Source organism: Dama dama, chromosome 5 (assembly GCF_033118175.1).
Source record: "Dama dama isolate Ldn47 chromosome 5, ASM3311817v1, whole genome shotgun sequence".
Classification (NCBI taxonomy): domain Eukaryota; kingdom Metazoa; phylum Chordata; class Mammalia; order Artiodactyla; family Cervidae; genus Dama; species Dama dama.
In genome coordinates this window covers 120,261,891-120,281,500 of record NC_083685.1, presented here as the reverse complement: position 1 = coordinate 120,281,500, position 19,610 = coordinate 120,261,891, and the positions used below count along the sequence as shown (strand labels likewise).

Here is a 19,610-nt window from a genome sequence, read left to right as displayed (position 1 = left end):
GTCTCAGTAAGCGCGGTCTAATCTGCGCCCAGTGTCCGGGGCGAGCGGAAAGACCCGCCTCCCCACGGCTCGCGGGCTGGCCGGCGACGTGCGCGTGCGCGCGTCTGAGAGGCAGGCGGAAGCGGAAGTCGGGGGCGCGCCGGCCAGCAGTGGGGATCGCCGCGGCGTCAGGTTGGGGTACCGGGTCGCCATGGGGCGCGGCAGTGGCACCTTCGAGCGTCTCCTAGGTAACGCGGCCCCCGCTCCCCGGTGGGAAAGACCCACGCCCCTAGTGCTCCCGGGCGACCGCCGCGCGACTCCGGTCCTGGGCGGGCGGGCGCGAAGGAGACGTAAGGCCCGGCCGTCCTGGGCGCAGGGCCTGGAGCCGACCGATTGAGTGACGGTCCGCGCAGGAGACCGGCCAGGAGCTTGGGGAAGTAACTACCAGCGTCTGGGCAAGCGGGCCTCACGTCCTGAGTCACGAGAATGGATGACTCAGTGAAATAGTAAAGTCTCAGTAGACCCTCTCTCCCCGCCAAAAACCTAGGTTACGTGGGATTTGGGAATTCTGACCCATAGGTGGGCCGCAAAGGGTGGAGCCAGCGGTGTCCTCCCTGGGACCTGCCAGCTCTTTGGAGCGCTGCTTCCCCAGAGATCCAGACTCGTGCCGTATGTCCCCACTGGGCTCCGGGAAGAAGCGCCGGGGCTAAGAAGGCGTTTCCTCTGTTGGGGTGGATAGCTGATCTTTCTGAACCTCCTGGAGGTCACAGGTTTTAGGAAGGAAAATCAATGTTTATTGACAAGCTCACTCTTCTTCAGGAAACTGTTCTGTGTTTGGGACAGGCGCCCTGGGTAGTGGAACGGTCAGCCTGAACCTGGCCTCCTTTTTCCTCAAATGTGATTTCGGAGGGACCTCAGATGAGGCCTCTTTGTTGCTCATTGAATTATCTGGGCTGAGGAACTCAGCTCAGGAGATGGTTCAGCCCTTCAGCGATCAAATCAGGAGTCACTGTCAGATCCTTTTTGATCTTCTGTACGACTCCAGGGACCACGGTCCTGACTGAACTGGGAGAGCAGCCCCTGAGCCGCTCATCTGTGTCTGAGGCCACAGTGACGTAGACTAGAGGTGGTCGTTGGAGAGTCCTCCTTGGCAGGTCAGCCCTGTCTGCACGCCACAAAGCACTTGAGGCAGAGGACCGGGGTCTCTGCTGTATGTCTCTCCAGCAGTGCCACAGCTGAGAGCTAAACAAACAGGCTAAGCTTCTGAAAACCAGGGACTCTGAGGGGTGAGGGAGCAGAGCTTAGTGTTGAATTCTGGCTCCACCCCAGCAAGCTATGTGATTTCGGGCCCAGTGACTTTACCTCTCTTCACTTCTCACCTAGTTTCTTTGTCCGCAGAGAGGGTGGAAATATTCCCTAGTTCTTAAGGTTGTGTGAGAGTTGAGTGAGTTTGTGTAAAGTGTTTGGAACAGCACTTATGTGTAAAAAGCCCACAGTGTCTTTCAGGAAGGACAGTGCTTTCCACGATTATTGTCAGGTGTCAGGAGGATGGTCACATAGTTTTCCATTTGGTCCAGATGTCTAAAATGGGAAGGGGGCAGTTCCTCCTGCTTGTTGCTGAGCTGGGGGGCCAGCTAGGGGATCACCCAGCAGGATGAGCCCTTGTAATGGTGCATTTCTGTCTTAGACAAAGCGACCAGCCAGCTTCTTCTGGAGACTGACTGGGAGTCCATCCTCCAGATCTGTGACCTGATCCGCCAGGGGGACACACAGTAAGTGCTCCCTCAGAAGCAGTGGGGTGGCCGCACCGTGGACTGGGGTTGCTTCCCACTCCAGGATCCTGTCCGGATGAAAGCTGAGCACGTTAGACTGCGATGGAGGACTGTGTGGTCTGTGTACTAGGGCTTTTGAGATCTCAGGACAGTTAAAGGACTTTATCTGTACAGTTTGGGAGTATATGGTTACCTGGAAGTTTGCCTAGGGGGTCTCAAGGACCAAATGGCCAAGGGGCTTTTCCTCAGTCTTAGAAGCTGTTTTTTTTTTTTTTTCCCCTCTGTTTGCTTTTACCAATGCCTTTTTTTCTGTCAGGGCAAAATATGCAGTGAGTTCCATCAAGAAGAAAGTTAACGACAAGAATCCCCACGTGGCCTTGTACGCCCTAGAGGTAATCAGACCCTGTACTCCCGTCGGTCCTGGTCAGGGTGGCAGCGATGGGCGCACTGCCAACAGTGGAGGCACCAGGGACAGAGGCCTGGGCTGGGCTGGGAGCAGTGCTTCCACTATTCCGCCTGAGGCTGACACGTGTAGGCCCTGAGGTTGACTGCAGTGTCTGTCCTTGGTGATAAAACACGGAGTTAAAAGGAGCGGGTGTAGCCCTGGCTGCTGCTTGCCCTGGAGACTGCTCTGTTGGCTTTCCCGCCTAGCTGGGTGGTCTGAGGGCCCTGTTGAGGCCCACCTTCTTGTGAGAAAGGTGGACCTGTCCAGGAGGGGGAGTTCCTGCCCTGACCAGCAGCTTAAGTCTTCTACTCCCTGGGGTCTGCAGGTCATGGAGTCTGTGGTGAAGAATTGCGGCCAGACAGTCCATGACGAGGTGGCGAACAAGCAGACCATGGAGGAACTGAAGGAGCTGCTGAAGGTGGGCGCTGTGCAGGAAGCAGAGAGGCCCATGCGGGGGTGCACCACCCTGAGGGCTTCCTGGGACTTTGCTGGCACCTGTGTCAGAAACAGTGCCGAGGGCTGGAGGGCAGGTGTTTGTGATCCTTGCCTGGAGAGGTCAGGCCTTCCCAGAAGCTAACCAGGGCTGCATCTGGGAGTGCGGAGGAGACCCCACTCCTCCTGCAAGGTGAGGAAAACTTTCTGGGGGGCAGGAGCTGAGTCTTGAAGGGCAGGGGATGCTCACTGAGCAGCAGAGAAGGTGGGGAGGAACAGTGTGCGTGTGGCCATGGCAGCGCATGTGAGTGGAGACCTGGGGTCCCCAAAAGACTTGCATAGAGCAGGGAGGCACGTGAGTTTGTTGTGTTTGTGGAGGCAGAGCTGGGGAACAGGAACAGAGAAGGGATGCCAGAGCAGTGGGCAACCCGCCCCCCGCCCCACCCTCCAAGGCAGAGGAGGGAAAGTCCTCCAGGGCCTCAAGGGGTCATCCAAGCAGGGCAGGTTCGCTGCCCACCTGTAGGGATTGTGATGTGGGCAGTGACACCAGGAGGTTGTATGATGTAGAGTGGGGTGGTGCAGCCATTTTTGGAGGTGAAGGGCATCCCACAGAGCTGAGGCCGCCCTAGGTGGCAACCTTGGAGCACAGCTCTGGCACCAACTTCACCGCCACTGTGGCCTAGGCCTGTTGGGCGCCTGTGGGCCTTGCAGCCCGGAGCCCATCTGAGGCTGAGCTGACAGTGGGACTTTTCCAAAGCCCTGACTGGAGGCTTGGCCAGCCGCTCCTCAGTGCTGGGTGACAGAGGAAGAATTAGAACCTGCCCTCCTTGTGTGGGCATGATTGTGTCCTGTTCACATGGCTTGGGATCTGAGTCCTTGGAGGGCCGGGGCTCCTGGAGAGGGGTCCACTGACTGGACCTAGGTTACAAAAAAGAGCAGGAACTCTGGCATGGGAGCTGTGGTGGGTGTCTCCTCAAAGCAACTTTCTCGACCCACCGTCCTGAGCATTGTGTGTGTACATCGTCGAAAGAGCCCTAGAAATGGGATTGGTTGTGCTTTAATCTGCTGGAGGTGGTGGCCTTGTATGTGGGGAACTTTCTGGAGCCATTCGTCCCACCTGTCTGTGCTGCCTGTGACTGGAAGGAGGAAGCTGGCTGACTGTGCGTCTGCACCCTCAGCCCAGGCTCGGTTGGCTATGCCTGTTGGAGGCTGGCCTTAGCCAGCCCCAGAGTGGGTCACAGGCTGAGGGGCTCCCTAGGTGGTCAGGGTCCTGTTGGGCACGGGATGAGATGGGGAGAGACAGGTGGTGATGGGACAGTAGGGGTGGGAGAGCCTTCACTTGAGGGATTCCTCAGGTTCTCCCAGGCGGTTAGAGACCAGTGCAGGCCCTGAGTCAACAGACAGCGTGAATGGATTTGTCTTTGGGGAACGGGGTTCCTTGAGGAGGCCTGGATTTGGGGAGTGGGTCCCTACATGGCCCTGGTGCCCTACTTGGGCTCCTGTTGGGGTCTTGCCAGCTGCTTCCTTGTTCTGAGATATCTCTTTGGCACCTCCATCTCCTCATCTTCCTTCTTCTCTTGCCTACAGAGGCAGGTAGAAGTAAACGTCCGGAACAAGATCCTGTATCTGATTCAGGCCTGGGCACACGCCTTCCGGAACGAGCCCAAGTACAAGGTGGTCCAGGACACGTACCAGATCATGAAGGTGGAAGGTGAGTCATGGGGGTGGGGGCGAGAGGGTCCAGTTCCGGGCTTGGGACACACCATCAGGAGTTGAGGGGCTGTCCTGCACCAGGTGGGCCCAAGGGAGGCTGTGCTGGGCGCGGCACTGTGCTCTGAGCACAGTGGACTTAGAGAGTCTTAAGCGGGGCTGTGGCAGCTGAGACAGGCTTCTTCAGGCCCAGCGTGTGTTCCTCCCTGTTGTTGTGGTGCCTGTGGGGAGATGTTGGGGTTCTGGCAAGGAGAGCGGTGAATTCAGGCCATGTTTGGAAGATTTCCTGGTGCTCCCACCAGGTGTGGGTGAGAGGGCAGGCTGGGTCCTCTCCACCTGTGCCACACGGCGGGGCAGGGTCTTCTGATCCCAAGATGAGCCATGGAGTGGGAGCAAGGGCACTGCCTGTTGGCTGCAGGGTGGGCAGGACTGTGCAGACACTGTGTCATGAAGGACCCATCCAGGTCAATAAGCTGGCCTCAGACTCTCAATTCCTGTACTTCAGACATGAGAGAGGACATCCAGAGTTTATGGAGGGAATTTCCGGGCAATCCACTGGTTAAGATTCTGGACTTTCGCTGTCGGGGACCCAGATTTGATCTCTGGTTGGGGAACTAAATCCCACAAGTCACACAGCATGGTCAAAAGAAAAAAAAAAACCAATGAAGAAAGACTTTTGGGATTCCAGCGGATCCATGTCTCAAAAAAAAAAAAAAAAAGCTTGGGAACTCCGATTTAAAAGCTCTGGGAAGTGTGGTTGGCTGGAATGCAGGCCAGGAACCAGACGAGAGGCCCAGGGAAGACCCGTGAGACCTTGATGTGGTGGGAGCAAGGCTTGGCTCTGTGTGTGGTCCCCAGGACTGAGCGGCCGTATGGAGCCACCCCAACTGTGGGGCAGGCTGGCTGAGCTGCGCCCCGAGACACCCTTGTGCAGTGTGAGGTCACTGTGCTTGCTGCTTGGGGGCTCTGGGCCTCTTCTTTCTGCTCGGGGAGGCAGACGCCAAGAGCTGGGATGTGACCACTGGAGGCCTCAGGGCTGATGGATAAGAACAGGTGAGGCTAAGGGCCTCTCACACCTGGGCAGCGTTCAGCAGTAACAGGGGCCTCCTTTCTCCAGGACACGTCTTCCCAGAGTTCAAGGAGAGTGATGCCATGTTTGCTGCGGAGAGAGTGAGTTCATGGGGTACTGGGTCCAGGAGTTAGGCTGCTTGCAGGAAGCAGAAGGGAGACCCTGGGATCTGGGCTTGTTGCGAGCAGGTGAGCTGCTCGTTGACCTCAGCATGAGAATGCCCTTGAAGTAGAATATGCAGCTTTGTCTGCAGGTAGAGAAAGGAACCTGGTTGAAGGTGCCTTAGGGCTATGGTTCCCAGTTAAGTACTTCCATGTCCCAGAAGTTGTGGGAAGTCTTGCAGTCAGGACTTTAGAAAGAAAAGAAGACTGATTTGGTGGGAGATCCTTCCTCGAGTCACGTCTGCAGTGGGTTGGCCGCAGTCCTGTGTGCACACCTGTGGAGAGCGGGGGTGGTCAGGGAGGGCAGGGGCTTGTGACCTGACTCTGCCCGTCCCCAGGCCCCCGACTGGGTGGATGCCGAGGAGTGCCACCGGTGCCGGGTGCAGTTCGGGGTCATGACCCGCAAGGTGAGTGCACCTGCCTCGGGGAGGGCCCCAGCTCCCCACCTGGCCGGGACAGACCCCAAGCCTCCCGCTGTCATCACAAGGCCACTGCGCCCATACCAGGCCCTTTCTGGACTGGGACCTGGTGGTGTGGGGAGTGAGGTCACCTGGGGTCTGTGTCCAGTGGTCAGCGCCCTCAGGCAAGGTTCAGGCAAGGCTGCACTCCCGGGGAATGGAAACACCCCACACCCAGGGGTTTGGGTCTGCATTGCCTTGGCCAGTAGCCCCTTGGCTGAGTCTCAGCTGACTCGGCTTGTCCGGCTTGGACCCTCCCTCTGCTCACTGAAGCCATGGCCGAGGCTGGAGCCTGGGACATCTGAGCAGACTCCCCAGACTCATTGTCCAGTAAAACTTATTTATTAGGACAGCTTATGCATTCTTTTGTGAACTTTTTTTCTTAATTTGACTTCTTTTCCTCAAAGCGGAGGCTACAATTGAGAGCTCTCGAGCGTGCCCTGTTCCCCCAGGGCCTTTGTGGCCTCCCACCCCAGCTTGGGAGGCCCAGCCTGGCACGTCCTGCAGCGGGCAGTGCTGGGCAGGAGGTGGGTGTGAAGAGTGGCTGACCAGGCCTTTCTGACCCACCCCATATCACAGCACCACTGCCGGGCGTGTGGCCAGATCTTCTGTGGCAAGTGCTCCTCCAAGTATTCCACCATCCCCAAGTTCGGCATCGAGAAGGAGGTGCGGGTGTGTGAGCCCTGCTACGAGCAGCTCAACAAGTGAGTCCCCTGGGACACTGGAGCTAGGGCAGTGCCAGGCAGGGCCCTAGGTCTGAGTCCTGCTGGCCAGTTGCTTGGGTTTGTTTATAAAGTTTTTGGAGAAGAGATGCAGGAGTTGCCTGGAGACCCCCCACCCCATGACAGTAAATTGCCTTTCTGCAGCCCCATTGACTCCATCACACGTACACACACACACACCCCAGGCCTGTGTGCCCGTACCCACCTTGTGTCCTGAACTGTCAAGAGTGGGCCGCAGGCACCCTGTCCCTCTCCCTTCAACTCCCGTGTGTGCTACCCAAGGGGAACTCTTCCCATGAGACTGCTGCTAGCCATCAAGCTGGGGCATTTGACATCAGTGTGGTTAGTCCCTGTTCAGGGTTCCCAAGTTCCAGTAATGGCCCGTGGTGGTTCTGTCCTGTCAGGACCCGCCCGCCTCCTCAGCTTTCTAACCTGGTAAGTTTCAGCCTCTCTGTCTTTTGTGACAAGGACATTGCTGAGGGGCCTAGGCTGTTTGAGGCACATCTCTGGGTTTGGGTCTACGGTCTCCTTGTGATAGTCAGGCCCTGTGTGGCTGGCCCAGGAGCCTGTGTTGTCCATCTTCCCAGCCTCAGTGATGGGATCTGATGATCTGGGGAAGGGGTATCTGTAGGCCGCTCCACTGGGAGGTCCTTTTTTGTGGAAAGCTGCAGTGTGGAGGTGTTTGAGCCCCATTTCCAGGAAGGGGGCTGTTGTTTAGGCCAGTGACTTGCCCAGGGCCCTGCAGCCCAGAGGTGGCAACAGGTTTGAGGGTCCAGCTTTTCTCTGGAGTGTGGTCTGTCAAACCCCCGTTTTCCTTCCCTGGGGGTGTCAGAGGGAAGCCCCAGGCTGTGTCCAAGAACATATGGGGGTAGGATACAGCACCCGGTGACACACAGCATCCTGTCTCTTCCAGAAAAGCAGAGGGAAAAGCGGCCTCGACGACGGAGCTGCCCCCGGAGTACCTGACCAGCCCGCTGTCTCAGCAGTCGCAGGTACGGCCCGGGCCTCTGGGGGCGCCTTGACCCTTGGCCCCGCTAACCCTGTCCTGTCATCCTCAGCTGCCCCCCAAAAGGGATGAGACGGCCCTGCAGGAAGAGGAGGAGCTGCAGCTGGCCCTGGCCCTGTCTCAGTCGGAGGCTGAGGAGAAGGAGCGGATGGTGAGCAGGGGGCAGCCTTGCAGAGTCTAGGGGTGCCCAGGAAAGTGTGGAGTGCACCTCGGACACCCTCCTCCTGGTTCTCCTGCAGAGGCAGAAGTCGGCCTATACCGCGTACCCTAAGGCAGAACCCACACCCGTGGCCTCCTCAGCACCCCCTGCCAGCAGCCTGTATTCTTCGCCTGTGGTGAGCCTGCCCTTCAGCTCAGCCCCAATGACTTGGACCCCCTTCCTGTGGGACGGGGGGCAGGCAACTGTGCCTCAGCAGGGATTCTCGAGTCTCCTGGGCAGGGACAGAGGCAGCCTGGTGCCCACAGGTCTCAGCTCCCTGGTCGGGACCCCAGTGGAACAGAGGACACTGTAAGGGCTGGAGGCCTCACTGTCCAGACCCTGGTGTCTTCCATATCCCCCCGAGTGGGAGGAGGTGGGGACATTTTGGGTCAAAGGTGCTCGTTTTTCTAGCCTCCCATGAGGCCATCACAGGTCTGTTTGCTGGAGGTGGACCGAGTTCTCTGTGTACAAAGGAGGAAGGTGGCAGATGGGGCAGAGGTTTAGAAAGACATTTGCAAACCCTGCAGGGCACTGTGGGTGGAGCTGAGAGAAGCCCTGCCAGTTGCCCACCCACCCCTGTGGTCATGGGAGGGTTGGTGGGGCAGCACCCTGCATTCCAGCTACGGTTATGGAGCCCCTTGGCGCTCGGACAGGCTTTGGCCAGTCTGCAGGGTCCGCGCTCACGGCTACATCATCCAGGCCTCTCTGGCCTGTGGCCTCTCACATCCACCATGTCTCCCCAGAACTCGTCGGCGCCTCTGGCTGAGGACATCGACCCTGAGGTGAGGATACCCCAAGTGTGGCGCTTTCCCCTCGCTGCCTCCTGGCCCTTGGGAGTGACCCCCTCTTGCCTGTGCAGCTTGCGCGGTACCTGAACCGGAACTACTGGGAGAAGAAGCAGGAGGAGGCTCGAAAGAGCCCCACACCATCCGCGCCAGTGCCTCTGACAGAGCCCACGGCCCAGCCTGGGGAGGGACACACAATCCCTGCCAATGTGGAGGTAAGGGGCCATTCTCAGGCTTCGGACTGTGGTCCCTTGGGAGAGGGACACGAGGATAGGCAGAGATGGAGTCTCACTGTCTGGTCCCTTCCAGACTTCCCTCCCGGAGACAGACCCTCAGGCCGTAGCTGCAGCCGGAGCCGCCTTTAGTGAGGTAAGTTGTGACTCCCTCCTTGGGCTGGGGGCAGACTTGGCCTCCCAGAGTGCAGAGTGCCAGGCTCATGGTGAGCTCCCAGAGGTGGGTCGTTGCTGCTTACAGCTCTCCATTGAATGTCTCTGGGTTGGCTGTGGGCTCTGCTCAACTCCTTCCTGCCTACCCCGAACAGGTTGGAATACTCTGGGGCTCTGCACTTTGGTGCCCAGTGGAGTAAGAGGCCGGGGCTAGGACAGCTTTGTCTCGGCCACACTGTGCCTATGGGCAAAAGTCGAGCCTCCCTGGGCTTCCATTTCCTCTCTCGTGAACCAGATGCTGAGGGTGCCTCTCGCAGACCCCCCAGGAGGACCCAGTCAGTCCTGCAGCAAGCTCAGAGCTCAGCATCTGGCTCAGCCGGACAGAGGGACCCTGCCCCCACTCGGGCTGGGGGTGTGGGAGGTGCTCAGGCAGATTCCCTGTGCCCCGGCAGCAGTACCAGAATGGGGAGTCAGAGGAGAGCCACGCGCAGTTCCTGAAGGCCCTGCAGAACGCCGTCACCACCTTCGTCAACCGCATGAAGAGCAACCATGTGCGGGGCCGCAGCATCACCAACGACTCGGCCGTGCTGTCCCTCTTCCAGTCCATCAACACCATGCACCCCCAGCTGCTGGAGCTGCTCAACCAGCTGGATGAGCGCAGGTGTACGTGCCATGCGCACCCTCCCAGGTGTCCCTCCAGGGCTTTGGGGGCTCCCATCAGGGGCCTGCCACACCCACTAGGGGCAGTGGGTGCCTTCTGGGCCAGGAATCATTGCACCTGGGGTGGTGTGGGCAGGGCTGCCCCGAGGGACCTTGGGCTCTGCATGAGGGAGTCTCAGTGGCAGGTGTCCCACTGATCACAGTGAGCTGGAGGGAGTGTATATGTGTGTGGACGTGTGCCCACACATGTGCATGCGTGTCCACCCGCCCTGGAGCCCCGATGCCAGCTGCACCCTGTAGATAGGTGCTCAGCTGGGCCCTGCCATTTCCCAAGCCGGGCTGGGCAGCTCCTGTTCCAGCCAATGCCAAGGCCCCCCAGCTCTGCCCCCTCCCCACAGTGTACTACGAGGGACTGCAGGACAAGCTGGCGCAGATCCGTGACGCCCGGGGAGCACTCAGCGCCCTGCGGGAGGAGCACCGGGAGAAGCTTCGCCGTGCAGCCGAGGAGGCCGAGCGCCAGCGCCAGATCCAGCTGGCCCAGAAGCTGGAGATCATGCGGCAGAAGAAGCAGGTGCGGTGGTGGCGGCCCGGCCCGGCCGTGGGGTGCTGGGGCCAGAGACAGCCCTGACGCCTGCCTCATGATCCACAGGAGTACCTGGAGGTACAGCGGCAGCTGGCCATCCAGCGCCTGCAGGAGCAGGAGAAGGAGCGGCAGATGCGCCTGGAGCAGCAGAAGCAGACCATCCAGATGCGGGCCCAGATGCCAGCTTTCTCCCTGCCCTACGCCCAGGCACGTGCCCACCACACACCCCAGTCCCTAGGGTTACCCTGGTGACAGAGAAGTGCCCTGAAAGCTATCTCTTTGTCTCCAGCTCCAGGCCATGCCTGCGGCGGGGGGTGTGCTGTACCAGCCCTCCGGCCCGGCGAGCTTCGCGGGCACCTTCAGCCCGGCCGGCTCGGTGGAGGGCTCGCCCATGCACACCATGTACATGAGTCAGCCAGCCCCGGCCGCCAGCGGCCCCTACCCCAGCATCCCAGCAGCCGCAGCAGGTAACAGAGTGGGGTGGGGCGGGAGGGTGGGGCCCCAACAGCCAACAGCCAAGACGAACCCCAAATCACTACCCTTTCCTTTTTTTATTATTATTTTGGTGTGATCTCAAACTTACAAAACAGTCGGCAGAGCAGTACACAGCATTTTTCAGATTCACTCTCTCTCCCCCGACTCACCGTCTCTTCTGACGCAACTTAGGGGGAGTGGCAGGTGTGATACCCTTTACTACTAGAGGCTTCAGTGCATTTGCTAAACCAGGATGCTGCCCAGGGCCTGGGCACAGGAGCCAGACAGAGAGCCCTGAGGCCCTGGTGTGACCACATCCACGGCCCACTTAGCGCTCACACGATCCCAGGGCCTCACTTGTGCCAACAAGAAACCTGTCACCTGTTTAGTTGTCCTCCCTCTTAGAACGTTCCTTGGTCTTCCATGGGGTTCTGTGACACTGACTTCCCAAAGACCACTGGCCCGTCATCTTGCAGACCACCTCTCACTTGGGCTATGACTGGTCTTTTGAGAGAGAGATGTTCTGTGGGTCCTTTCTTGTCTCTATTGATTTCACTTACTATTCTTTGGTGAGAATATGAAACACAAACTTACTTCTGTTAGTCACAAGGAAAAGGGAAACTCAAACCCCGTCTCCTGCCCCATCCATCCTCAGAGGTCTGAGCTCTCTCCTCTTTGCCTGCAGATCCCAGCATGGTGAGCGCATACATGTACCCAGCAGGAGCGGCTGGTGCACAGGCAGCTCCACAGGGCCCTGCAGGGCCCACCACCAGCCCAGCCTACTCATCATACCAGCCTACTCCTACGCAGGGCTATCAGGTACATGGGGAGCCGCCCCTTCCCTACAAGGCCCCTGGGCCCAACTGTCTCCCATCGCCCTCTCTCCTCCACAGAACGTGGCCTCCCAGGCCCCACAGAGCCTCCCAGCCATCTCCCAGCCCCCACAGTCTGGTACGATGGGCTACATGGGGAGCCAGTCAGTGTCCATGGGCTACCAGCCTTACAACATGCAGGTGAGAGGCTTTCGGGGGGCCTCAGGTGGGAGGAGCAGGGCCCTTGGGGGTGGGAGCGTGCTGGGCAGGCGCCACGCTCTGCTCACCACCCCACGTCCCCTCCACTGCCTCTCCTTGCTGGTTGGCATTTACCTGGTTACAGAGCTGCTTTCTTAACGTGGGGCTGTTTCATTGTCCACAGAATCTCATGCCGACCCTCCCCGGCCAAGATGCACCTCTGCCGCCCCCACAGCAACCCTATATCTCAGGGCAGCAGCCCGTGTACCAGCAGGTGAGCCTCTCCTGGGACCACCGTGGGTCATGACAGGGGACAGGCTTCACTGTGGACTCCCCCCTACAGTGGGGCTGCCCTGGGAAGTGTGGCCAGCGTGGGCCAGGGCTGCTGCTCTTCAGGCAGCACCAGGACAGACACGTAGCAATAACTGTTGGGTGTCAAAGCCATATGTTTACTTAAAAGCCCAAGGTCCCATCTGCTCAGCTCCAGAGACATGAATCCGGAATGCCTGGGGAGTGGAAGCCTGTCTCTGCTGGGGACAGGGAGTCCATGACGAGTGGAGGGAGGGAAGGAGTCAGGAGCGTGGGCTTGAGGGGCCTAAGTACCGGGACAGGCTGGTTTGTGGAGTGTTCTGGAGAGGAGCTGGTAGAGGATGGGGAGGCTGAGGCCTGGAGAGGGAGGACAGACCACTGGCCCGTGTGTCCCCCCGCAGATGGCGCCCTCCAGCGGCCCTCCTCAGCAGCAGCCCCCAGTGGCCCAGCAGCCCCCGGCACAGGGCCCGTCGGCACAGGGCAGCGAAGCCCAGCTCATCTCGTTTGACTGACCCCAGCTGGGAGCGCCCCATCTAGAGTAACACTACGGTTCTCCATAACCGCTGCCTCCATCTCTTAACTAGCGCGTCCTCCCGCCTCGCTCTCCCCCCTCCGCATGGGCGGGGTGGCCCTCCCCTCCAGCTGCCTCTGTCTCCGTCCTTGCCTGCCAGCTCCTGGTCCCCCTCGGCCCCATCCTCCTCCCTGTCTCCTTGGGTTGGTGTCTGACTCCTTTCCCCAGGGCTGGGCCTCGGGAAGGAGGGTGGAAGGGAAGGACCTTCCCTGAGAGGAAGCCCCCAGCCCAGTATGTCGGGTTCTGTGAGGGCTGGCCAGAGTGGGGTCTCCGCCCCACACAGCTCATGCCCTCCCATCCGCACCCGGGAGACCTTGGGGCCATGGTCTGTGACTAGCGTGAGTGCTCCCCAGAGTTCTCCAGCATGGCCCCCTAGGCTGTCAGCAGGGATGCTCCTGGCCCTCACAGGAAGGGTGGGGCCTGTCTCCAGCTTCTCTGCTTCTGAGCTGCCATCTTATCCAGTGCCCTGAGTAGACGGAATGGAACAGTGATAATAAAAATGTCTTTCAACAAGTATCAGGGTGTCTGCTCAGAGGGAAAGTGCTGGGCAGCTGGTTCAGTTCTGGGTGGGTGTGTGGGTGCTTTCTCACAGGCCAGCTGCCCCTCGCCCCAAGGCCTAGTTCCACAGGAGTCTCAACTGGTGCACGCTACTCAGCCTTGAGAGCAATTGTATTCCTGAGACTGAACACTGCGGACCTGTGCCCTCTCCACCCAACTGCCCTGACTCCTGGGAGAGACGTGCGGGGCCTGGGCTCTAGTCTGAGTCTGCACTGTCAGAATTGTAGCCTAGAAGAAAATGTTTATGACAACATAGACTCAGAGCCTCTCACATCCAGGGTTCAGTACATTTCATAAACTAAGTGTGCAAACCTCTTGGGTGATTCCCCTTGTTAGCTCTTCTATGAAGGAATGCAGTAGTTTAATGGGCTCAGAGCTCAGGTCAAAAGCAGGGCCAGGATCACAGAGGTGCTGGGCAAAGGGAAGCACAGCTTTCTTCGACCTAAAGTCAGGACTGTTACCCCCGGGCTCTCAGAAAATCACCTGTGGTATCTAGGACAGAAGGAGAAGGGTGTGTCCCCTGCTGCATTTAAGGAGCAAAGGCCCTAGGACCCAAAGGGCTGGGGACACCCCATGTGCCAGATATTTGGGAGCTGAACTAAGAGGCAAGAGTGCAGAGGATTCGGGCAGCTGAAGACAAGAGTCCAGGCTTACAAATTCTCCCAAGGACCCCATCCTCGACCCCTTCCGGGCTCAATCACAACCCTTAGACGGTTTAAGTCTGGTTCAGGTGGAGGGTGGCGGCTTCGCTACTGCGGCGGCCAGAACGGAAGGACCAAATCTGCTCCCGAGCTGGCCTGTAAGGTGTCCGTTTAGATACAGAAGGAGACCAAGAAGAAGGCGGCCCAGAGGGCCGGGGAGCTCCTCCCGCCAGGTGACCACAGCCCACGGGCGGCCGGGGCCCCAGAACGGACCTTAGGAGGAAGGGCACTGGGGATGCCCTGGCGTGCCCTGCGGCAGTGCAAATGTCATACGCCCGGACTCTGCTGCAGGTGTCACTATGCCGAGTAACAGGGTCAGGTCCCTGCCCGTCGTCCCTAGTGTATCGAGGGCCCAGTTCGCTTCCCCGACTCGAACGAACCCTGGCGCCGGGTCTCCCTCGGCTTTCTCTCGGCTTCATTCGCCCCTCGGCGGGAAGGGCCCAGATAAGCCGCCGTCGGGCCAGCGCCCCCTCAATGAAGCTCTGCGCCTGCGTCGCCCGTTGTCTTTTGCATAATCTCGCGGAGCGAGAGGAGGCAAGTCGAGTTGAGGCTAGAGCGTCCTCCAGTTTGTATGCGCGGCTGTCCTGGAGGCTAGAGCGTACTACCCAGCTCTATGCTCGGTAGTCCTGGCGGCTAGAGTGTCCTCCCCACCTCGTATGTCCGGTGGCCCCGGCGGCTAGAGCGTCACGCCTACTAGGATCCGCGTGTGACCTTTTCTCCTGTGGAGCGATGCTGCCGGCGGCCACAAGCCTCCTACGGGGGCCGTGTCTCGGGCTTCGAGCTGCTGCGCTTCGCCTCGCCAGGTACTGCTGGCCGCTGAGGGCTGGTCAGGCTGGTAGGATGGGGCCCTTGGCCCGGCACTGAGGGTGCACGTTGGGGCGGCGTCCGCGGGCGGGGGGCTTCCCCCGACTCGGTGAGTTCCTACGTGGGTGGTAGGCATGGGGCCCCCACTTAACGATCCCCTAACCTCACGGGCCGCCGACAGTTCTGGGGTGGCCCCGGATGACCTTGGACCGGTCCATGCTTTTCTCCGGGCCTCAGTTTCCCTGGCAGTACAGTGACGTGGTAGGACTCCCATGAGTTGATCTGGCGTTCTACCACCAGGGACCCCAGGTTCTGAAAGTTTGCGCGGCAAATTGCATTCAGGTAATTGCTTTACGTCCATGGGCTGGTAGAGTTCATCCAAACCGGAAACGTCGTGGGTAGCGTGTCTGCAGACAGTTATGTGGGTTTCCAAGGCCCTTTGAAGAATGTATAAAGTGGCTGGGAAATCTCTTTTGTTATCCACGCGGTCCCTGGAGTCTGAGAACCTGGGTTGGGACCAAGGAGCTAGATCTTCTGAGCTCATGGCACCTACCTGCCTGGCTCATGTCACCCGGCTGTGCTAGGCTGACGACTGTTTTATTGGGGTTCAGGCAACAGGTACCTCATGTCTGCGCTGTGCGGCTTATGAGATGCAGCAGCCATCGAAGGGGGGAGGCCCTCACTGGTGCCCCCCTGGATAACGCCCCGAAGGAGTATCCCCCCAAGATCCAGCAGCTGGTCCAGGACATTGCCAGCCTCACGCTGCTGGAGATCTCCGACCTCAACGAGCTCCTGAAGGTATCAGTGCTCAGGCTGGGCAGGGAGCTCTGGGGCCCCTTGCTGGGATATTTGGGAGTTTGGTAAATTATCCAAAGTGTGCTCTATAAATGCAAGGACCTTGCCAGGCGTGTTCTTGAGCATGTCTGTGTGTGACAACCAGCTCCTGAAACTACCCTTCTTTGTCCCTGCAGAAAACACTGAAGATCCAAGATGTTGGGTTGATGCCGATGGGTAGCATGGTGCCAGGGGCTGCCCCTGCCCCAGCAGCCCCGGAGGTGAGGTCGGGCCGGGGCATAAATCGGTGTTTCTCTGGTGTCCAGCTGATATCCTGTCCACCTCACATGGCCAGATTTCTCTCCTCATCCCTTATCTTGGTCCTTCATCAACCAGGCACAGCCTGCAGGTCTGTGCGCTTTCTAGCTGTGGGCACCCCTGCAGCCTCGCTGGCACCTCCTCCCTGCCAAGACTGTGCAGGTTCCTGCCCATGTGAAGACCATGTTTGTGGTGGAGGGGAACAGCCAAAGGGGAGGAAATAAGAAAAAAAGAAACTGTACCAAACAGAAAGGGAAAAGAGTAAGGAAGAAGCTCTTAAGGGAGGGAGAGGGTTACAGTTTCAAGAAAGGCTGCAGGGAAGGTGACTCTGAGGAAAGACTTGAGGAGCTAAGGATGAGAGTGAGGCAGAGGGATAGCAGGGCCATGGAAATCTCAGACTTATCCACAAGGAAAAATAACACAATTATTGATATATGCATCTCCCAGCCTCAGAAGTCATAAAGGTTTTGCCACATTTGCTTCACCTGTTCTTTGAAGCTTGAGACAGATTTCTGGTCTCTTCTGCCTCATGTGTTCCACCATCCTTCTCTGAAAGCACCACTGTTTCCTCACGTTACCAGGAGCTGTTTGCACAACAAATGCAATTAGCAGGGTTTCCTACCCTAGGCTTTTCAAGTTTTGCTAATGGTTCCAGACTTTTTTTAAAATAGTTTTTTATGTATAAGTCTTAATTGAGGCATGCAGGATCTTTTCTGTTGTTGAGGCAGGAGGGCTTCGTTGCCCCAAGCCGTGCAGGATCTTAGTCCCCTGACCAGGAATCAAACCCTTGTCCTCCGCATTGGAAAGCGTATTCTTTAACTGCTGGACCACCAGGGAAGTTCCATTTCCAGACCCTTTTTTTTTCTTTCATATTTTGTTTTTGGTTGCACGGGGGTCTTCGTTGCTGCTTGCAGGCTTTTTCTAGTTGTGGAGAGCGAGGGCTATTCTCTACTTGTGGTGCACTGGCTTCCCATTGCGGTCACTTCTCTTGGAGTACAGGCTCTAGAGTGCAGGCTCAGTAGTTGTGGCGCATGCGCATAGTTATTCCAGAGCATGTGGAATCTTCCCTGACCAGGGATCGAACCCATGTCCCCTGCATTGGCAGGCGGATTTTTATCCGCTGTAGCACCGGGAACGTCCCAGACTTTCTTTAAAGCAGTCGGTTTACTCAAATCCAAATGAGATCTGTGTGTTGCATTTGGCTGTTGGGTTTCTCAAGTCTCTTAAATCTGGGTGGCTGCCCTCAACCCTCTTCCCCGAGCCATCACCTACTGAGGAAACCAGGTCGGGGGTCCTGTGGAGCGCCCCACATCCCACATGTGTCTGATAGTGCTACCAGCCTCGTCCACACTTCCTCCCCACACCATGACCTGGAGTGTGACTATACAAGCTAAACAACTGGGGCAAGGAGAGGGAGAATTACTTTGTCACTTGTCTAAACTGGAGTGCTTTTAAGGATAAAGGGGGTGCTGTTAATAATTAGGCAGCAGACCCAAAGTAGAACTGCCCCAGGCTGTTGGCCCATGCAGTCCCTGCCCTAGGGGTGCTGCAGTCTTCACCGCTGGAGCTCTGTCATGCCTATTTGTCCCATTGTTGGTCACCTGGTGGAGCTGAAGCTTGTTGTAAATTTGTCATCAGTATGTAACCCTGGGCTTGGCTGACGACTACATCAGCACTGCTTTTCTGTAGTGTTATTTTAGCTGCAAAGCACTTATGGTGTCATTTTTCCTTGTCTCAAAAGTTACAGTTTTTAAAGGACAAGGAAAGTAGAGTGCTGGGTGGTGGGGGCAGAAGGTAGTTTTAGAGCAGCATCTGGAGAGAGGGATAAGGCAAGGAGGGCACCCAGTTTGGCAGCCTGAGCCTGCCCATCTCACTGTGGCCTCCTGGCAAAATCGTAGGCTTTGTCAGGCAGCCTGCCTGGGTCTTGCCTTTGGGTTACAGGACAGGGTGGCCTGGGAATGAATCTGCTTGCTTCACCCCGTCCTTTCTCACCTTGCCACCCACTTCCTACCTCCCTCCCCCAGGCAGCAGAAGAAGACGTCCCCAAACAAAAAGAACGGACACATTTCACTGTCCGCCTGACAGAGGCAAAGCCCGTGGACAAGGTGAAGCTGATCAAGGAGATCAAGAACTATGTCCAGGGCATCAACCTCGTCCAGGTGAGGTTCCGTGTACCACACAGCCCTCTCCCACCATCACTGACAGCTCTCAGACTGGCCCAGGCCCAGGTCAGGTTCTGACTTTAATCTCTGGCAGGCAAAGAAGCTGGTGGAATCCCTGCCTCAGGAAATCAAAGCCAACGTGGCCAAGGCCGAGGCCGAGAAGATCAAGGCGGCCCTGGAGGCAGTGGGCGGCACCGTGGTGCTGGAGTAGCCACCCAGGAGACTGTGGACAGGGTTCCCGGGCCCTGATTGGGTCTCTGCCTGCTTTGTGCCCAGCACCCAGGCTCAGTGGATGGAGCAGCCTTGGAGCAGAACTGGGTATCCGTACCACGAGGCCAACTCCGTTCTGGGACAGACGGACCTGCTGAGATGGGGAGGGAGGGGCAGCCGCTGACTGTGCAGCCCCAGGGAGAAGGACTCTAGAACCTACCAGGAGTGTACACACCCCCCGTGGCTGCTGGGAAAAATGCATTGTCCAGGCCCTGTGTGTGGAGTCGTGTGTGTCGGTTGGGCACCACGTGCAGCAAGCTGTCCTCTGAGATCCCAACGCAGACTTGTCCTGCTAGTGGGGGTGGCAGCTCCTGCGTGGCTGGCACTAAATCTTCACCTGGGAGCTGGTGGGGGCGCCTTTGGAACTCCTTGTCTTTAAGTATCGGTGGTCTTTAACAGCAAATACAGACCTGGGCAGGTGAGAGTGAGGTGTGTACCATAGGTGGGGCACAGAAGGCAGGAGGGTGTGCTTTGCAAGCCTACAGCAGTTGGGGGTGTCAACTGCTCCCTTAGAGGGGCTCAGAGAGCTTTGTTATAGAGCCAGGGGGTTGGTAAGAAGAGGTGACCTGGTGTCAGAGTGACGTTTACAGGTGGCAGTGACCACCCAAGCTTGCGGGCTCTTGCCTAGTGCCCTCTTTTTCCAAGGACCCTTGGCTTCCTTCTGGGGAAGTGCCATCACTGGCCCATGCCAGGAGGCCCCTGGGGCTGAGGGCAGGCAGCTAGGGTTAGGGCTTTTTGAGTATCCACTCTGAAGACGCCCATAGTTCCTGTGACTCGTGGGGACCCACCCCCTCTGGCCTGGGTCTTCAGGTCCCACCTGGAGCCCCCTCTCTTGGTTCGTGGGACCAGAAGGGGACACTCGGTCTGGGAGTGCTACCCTCTGGGTGAGATGGTTCAGGATAGGCCCAGGAGCTGCCAGGCTCCCAGATAGATGTGCCTAGCAACCCCCACACCACCTAGGGGTCCTCCACAAGAACGTGCTTCCAGCTGGCCATCATTGCAGGAAGTGGCCCCCTGACTGGAGAGCCTCACTAGCCAAGCCTGGGGCCCATGAAGTTAACGATTGGCCGGCATCAGATCTCTGAGTGTGCCTTTACTTAGCAGAGGGGATAGCTGGCTACCTGGGGCTAAGTGTGGGCTGCTGATCTGCTGCCTTTTCCTAGGGGCAGGGAGTGGTCCAGGCTCAGGGATAGCCCTCAGCACAGGCCTGTGTGGTCACACCCCACCTCCCGCCCTATGGGTGACCTTTAAAGGCCACTTATCCTCTGAGCTCCTTCATCTTTTTCCAGGGC

General features: G+C 58.3%; 2 protein-coding genes across 3 annotated transcripts; both read left to right on the top strand.

Annotated features, from left to right (window-relative positions):
- The first annotated feature begins 142 nt into the window (after positions 1-142).
- On the top strand, positions 143-13,244 carry HGS (hepatocyte growth factor-regulated tyrosine kinase substrate). Of its 2 annotated transcripts, none has more exons than XM_061144526.1 (22): positions 143-227; positions 1,667-1,751; positions 2,068-2,143; positions 2,522-2,614; positions 4,216-4,339; positions 5,456-5,508; positions 5,907-5,975; positions 6,606-6,730; positions 7,662-7,740; positions 7,807-7,905; positions 7,994-8,089; positions 8,697-8,735; positions 8,813-8,953; positions 9,048-9,107; positions 9,580-9,787; positions 10,183-10,355; positions 10,434-10,574; positions 10,657-10,834; positions 11,527-11,660; positions 11,735-11,854; positions 12,036-12,125; positions 12,562-13,244. In XM_061144526.1, the coding sequence occupies exons 1-22, from the start codon at positions 191-193 to the stop codon at positions 12,670-12,672; spliced, it is 2,331 nt and encodes a 776-aa protein (XP_061000509.1). In that variant the 5' UTR covers positions 143-190; the 3' UTR covers positions 12,673-13,244. The 2 variants fall into 2 exon arrangements, with proteins under 2 accessions (XP_061000509.1, XP_061000508.1); XM_061144525.1 differs by having other exon boundaries at positions 146-227; positions 9,577-9,787.
- Positions 13,245-14,587: 1,343 nt separating this feature from the next.
- MRPL12 (mitochondrial ribosomal protein L12) lies at positions 14,588-18,740 on the top strand. Its single transcript, XM_061144527.1, has 5 exons — positions 14,588-14,793; positions 15,406-15,592; positions 15,766-15,849; positions 17,911-18,045; positions 18,143-18,740. Exons 1-5 carry the CDS (start codon positions 14,720-14,722, stop codon positions 18,257-18,259), a joined length of 597 nt encoding a protein of 198 aa, XP_061000510.1. The 5' UTR covers positions 14,588-14,719; the 3' UTR covers positions 18,260-18,740.
- Positions 18,741-19,610: the final 870 nt, after the last annotated feature.

What these genes read in the sequence shown, in the direction of transcription:
- HGS (XM_061144525.1), top strand. Translation starts at nt 191, where the DNA reads ATGGGGCGCGGCAGTGGCACCTTCGAGCGTCTCCTAG. An exon ending in CCATGTTTGCTGCGGAGAGA is followed by an intron (nt 5,509 to 5,906) that starts GTGAGTTCATGG and finishes GCCCGTCCCCAG; the next exon opens with GCCCCCGACTGGGTGGATGC. An exon ending in CTCCTACGCAGGGCTATCAG is followed by an intron (nt 11,661 to 11,734) that starts GTACATGGGGAG and finishes TCTCCTCCACAG; the next exon opens with AACGTGGCCTCCCAGGCCCC.
- MRPL12 (XM_061144527.1), top strand. Translation starts at nt 14,720, where the DNA reads ATGCTGCCGGCGGCCACAAGCCTCCTACGGGGGCCGTGTCTCGGGCTT. An exon ending in GCTGCGCTTCGCCTCGCCAG is followed by an intron (nt 14,794 to 15,405) that starts GTACTGCTGGCC and finishes ATTGGGGTTCAG; the next exon opens with GCAACAGGTACCTCATGTCT. An exon ending in CTGCCCCAGCAGCCCCGGAG is followed by an intron (nt 15,850 to 17,910) that starts GTGAGGTCGGGC and finishes TCCCTCCCCCAG; the next exon opens with GCAGCAGAAGAAGACGTCCC.